At 35.5% G+C, this 4,332-nt stretch overlaps 1 protein-coding gene across 1 annotated transcript; it reads left to right on the plus strand.

Annotated features, from left to right (window-relative positions):
* Positions 1-1,615: 1,615 nt before the first annotated feature.
* On the plus strand, positions 1,616-3,657 carry LOC148676672 (somatostatin-1A-like). The gene is made up of 2 exons (XM_088610979.1): positions 1,616-1,848; positions 3,129-3,657. Exons 1-2 carry the CDS (start codon positions 1,711-1,713, stop codon positions 3,333-3,335), a joined length of 345 nt encoding a protein of 114 aa, XP_088467105.1. The 5' UTR covers positions 1,616-1,710; the 3' UTR covers positions 3,336-3,657.
* Positions 3,658-4,332: the final 675 nt, after the last annotated feature.

A 4,332-nucleotide genomic window follows, 5' to 3' on the forward strand; every position in this document is an offset into this window, starting at 1 on the left:
AGATATAAAAGATTTCCATTCATTATTGTAGTTATTCATGGAGTTAAAAGAGTAAAAAGCTTCTGTGCTCCTGAAAGGGTTCATGCAGACAGCTGAGGAAACATTAGGTCACCAGATGATATTTTCTCGCAGTCAAATTGCCTGAGCCTGAGCTCTTCTTTTCAGAGTGAGGGAATCACACTTCAGGTTACAATCTGTGCCACACAGTCCTAATAGATGACAAAGACTGATCTATACAAGTCAAGACAATTTACTTATTTCAGGTGCGTTTCACAACAAGTAGACAAACATGCTACTACTGTAGTTTTGTGATGTTTTCCTGTTTCTTATATACATGCGTGTGTTTACTTTGAAGCAACTCTTATGCATTTAACTGTTGTTAGTTTCCTACTGTACCTGCCACAGAAGCTTGTGTGGAGTTCCCACGTCACCATCGTGGAAAGACACACTCATTTGAATTCAATAAAATCCCCCCTGTTCAACTGTTCCCATGCAGTTTTAATTAATTGAGCTACAGTTTAGATACAGTTTATCTGCAACACTATTTTTTATTTTATCCAATTTACTAGAAATAGCTGATTACCTCTCAATATTGTTGTTATTTTTATTGAAGTAGTAGATGTTGTTGTTATTTTTATTGAAGTATTAGTATTCCTATTACTAGCATATGAATAAACTGAAAAGTCAGTGCCACAACATAAGCTTAAAAACTGCGGACATTTGAAAATGAAACAATTAAAAATATACAATTTAAAAAGATAAAAAAGCTTCACTTATCCTCTTTCTCCAACACTTGTTTTACAATTTTATTCAACACTTTTTATGGTTTGACTTCAAGTCAATGCAAGGACTAAAACTCGGTTTTGGAATTTGAATGTTTTAACTGTATACTGTACATTTCACCTTTTCCGCAGTTATACAATTCACGTTAAATATGTACACAATACAAAAATATTCAGCACTAAGTGAAAAATGTCTGTACTGTATTGAAATATTTATATTAGAAGTTTTATCTTTAAATTTGCTTAGAGAACAATTTTAAACAAGGTCAATCTGTATGAAATCTGATTTTTCATTCGTATCTTTAACATTCCCAACAGATACATTGAAGTAAAATAATTACACTCTAAGCGTCACATCGTTTTTAGAGGTTGTCATTGTCTTTAAAGAAAATTTAGTCATTTTCAACTTTGTACTCTAAAAACACATGCATTGCATGATGAATAATTAGCTTTTTGCTGTAAAACCAGTAGATGGTGAAATTACGAAGCATAGAGGTCAGTTTGTCTCATTCAATGCTTATTAATACGGCTACTATGAAAAATATCACAGATATTTAAATTTACGAACGATATACAGGTATTACACACGACAAAGGTGTATTTGTCTCGTATTATAATTGTTTTACATTGTATGAACACGCGAAACACGTTTTACAAGATTTACGGTGTAGTGCAGACACGCACGTGTCCCGAAAAGTCCTAAAGGAAAAAAAAATCTTCATTTGTGAAAAGTTTGTCATTATTAGACAGGAAGAGAGACCACGCGCAACACTGACGAGTGGAACCCCCCTCTCTGCTTGACGTCAAACAAATTGTTTAAAAGCAGGTTTGGCGATTCTCTCCAGAAGAAGAAACGATTTGTTGAGCACCGAGACAATCCAACAGAGCTCATTTCAACAGTCGGTCGTGTTCTCTCTCGCTTGGAAAGATGCTGTCCTCTCGCGTCCAATGCGCGCTGGCTCTCCTGTGTCTTGCCTTGGCTGTTAGCAGCGTCTCCGCCGCACCTTCAGACTTGAGACTCCGGCAACTTCTCCAGAGATCGCTGGCTGCGTCCGCAGGAAAGCAGGTGAGACCAGAGATCATTTATTTTATTGCCAAAATATTGACAGAGTGCGCGTAAAGGGTTGAGTGCATTGTCGTTCTTTTTAGCGAATAAAAGAACAAAAACCAAAAATGAATGAAAGAAAAACGGGAACACATGAACCCATTCAGACGTTCTTTCCTTAGCAGAAAGTCGTTGTATCCTAGTTTTTTCTTTGGATTTTCGTATTTGCGCATCAAAACGTAATATAGTTTAGAAAATCATAGTTGTAAATGCCAAACAGTAATCAAAATAAAGAAGCTCATGTAACTGTCTATGGGGTCGTATAGCGTTGCCGCTGTTTGTTTAGCTCATTGTACTCTCCATGGTGCTGAAACTATAACACTAACACTTCTATGCCACTTAGCATGCGTTTAGTAACCGGTGTAGGTCTATTATTTTTAAATATTAAAATTTAAAAGTCATTATCTAAGTGTACCGGTTTGTCCAGTTCGCCAGCAAAATAATGTGCACACGTCTGTTGAATTGAGTGTGGCGACGGAATTGGCATCTGTGTGATTAGTGTATTCTAGTTGATACTATAACACTTGTAACAGAATAACGACGCATTCTTCGGCAGCTGGTATTTTCTCTTAAAGTAAACTGTGCTATTCGCACACAGTCTTACTGTTAAAATTACATTTTAAATAAAATTCAACTTACAGTACATGAAAATTTATATTTGAAACATTATCTTTAAAATTATAATTAAAAAATTATAGAGCCATGCAGTTTTTGCTATTTTAGATACGATTAAAATCTTCTGCTTTATATATACAGTATATACTTTATACAAGATAACAGCAAGGAGAAATTTGAGTAACGGCACCATGCTAAAAAGTTTAGTTTACAAAAAAGCTCGCAGTAAATTATTCAAATTGATTTATTACCCTTATAATAAACCACCACACCATGCAACACATTTGAACGGAAGTGCTTTATAGCATAATAAACATATTTGTATAAATGATTCTATTCTTCAGACAATAGATAACCCATACTAGTAACGGTTTTAGCGCCCAAAAAATCAGACTGCGAATTCCCAATTTAACCAAAAAAATCTCTAAATAACTTCACTTTCGAGTCTTGGTACAGAACATTCTGATAACCCATGGATCGAGTGGATAATTGCACTTTTTTCTTTGCTTTATTCAGAAAATCCACGTTAAATCTAAATAAGAGCGAAGCTTTTATTGTTTTCGGAAATCACAATGATCAGAATTATAACATAGGTTATTTTTGTATTTTTTTATATATTTTTTAAGGAGCTTGCGAGATACACTCTTGCAGAGCTGTTGTCGGAGCTCGCCCAGTCGGAGAACGAGGCGCTGGAATCCGACGATCTATCCCGGGCAGCCGAGCAAGATGAAGTCAGGCTCGAACTGGAGAGATCTGCCAACCCGGCTCTAGCCCCCAGAGAACGCAAAGCGGGCTGCAAGAATTTCTTCTGGAAAACTTTCACATCGTGCTAACCTGGATCCAAGCTACGGCGACTTCCCTCACTACATTTTCAACACCACGATTTTTCCTTTTCTCCTTTGACCAGCCTCCAGTGACCACTCCTCTCTTCAGAGCCGCAGACTGTAAATAAAATACTATATGAAGTGTTATTATGGTGATTTGAAATAATTCTAATAATCATTTAATTTAAAATTAACAGAAGGGTCTTCTGAAGTTTTACGAATGTATGAAATCTGCTTTGTGGTTCATGTATAGGTCCTGATAAGCGCTATCTGATTCTGGCAGATATACTATTTTTAATTGTTTCAATAAAATATATGTTTCAGACTCCAATGTGCTGATGGCTCCTTGTTATGAAGCTCATATTGTATATATTTACAGAACCCAGTTAATAAAATATGATTAATATCAAAAAGGATATCTGGAATAAGAGCTACATTACAGCCTGGAAAGTACTACAGATACTCTAACTATAAAAATACATCCAGATTAACCCCCCCCCCCCCCCCCAAATTATCCTCATTACGATTAGGTACAGTTAGGGGTGATAGAGTATATCTCACATTACAGTACTCTAAGTATAATAACCAGAACGGATTCATTTTTCGTGACACTCTTTCTGTGGTAATTTGCCACAATATATTCAGTAAAAGACTTCAAAGCACCTTCTTTTCTGTTAGACGCCTCACAAGTAGTCAAAGAACAGACACACATGTAGAGACACATGTAAGAACATATCAAAATAAATTGTAGTAATGTATTGTTGAATGCTGATACAGAGGCTGGAGTAATTCAAATGTACTCGCTTCTAATATAATAAAAATACAACACCTACTTTCACAGCACAAGTGCCCGACTTGTCGAATTTTGACATTAGATTCCACTACTATCTTAACTACTTCTGAAAGTGATACTGAAATGATAAATAATCATGAGATATTTGAAATTTCATGAGAAATTTGCACTTTTTTCTTTCCATTGCTTTTCATTCTATTTTCTTTTAATGGA

The sequence above is a fragment of the Lepisosteus platostomus genome, chromosome 2 (genome assembly GCF_059453375.1).
Source record: "Lepisosteus platostomus isolate fLepPlt1 chromosome 2, fLepPlt1.hap1, whole genome shotgun sequence".
NCBI classification, from domain to species: domain Eukaryota; kingdom Metazoa; phylum Chordata; class Actinopteri; order Semionotiformes; family Lepisosteidae; genus Lepisosteus; species Lepisosteus platostomus.

What these genes read in the sequence shown, in the direction of transcription:
- LOC148676672 (XM_088610979.1), top strand. Translation starts at nt 1,711, where the DNA reads ATGCTGTCCTCTCGCGTCCAATGCGCGCTGGCTCTCCTGTGTCTTGCC. An exon ending in CTGCGTCCGCAGGAAAGCAG is followed by an intron (nt 1,849 to 3,128) that starts GTGAGACCAGAG and finishes ATATTTTTTAAG; the next exon opens with GAGCTTGCGAGATACACTCT.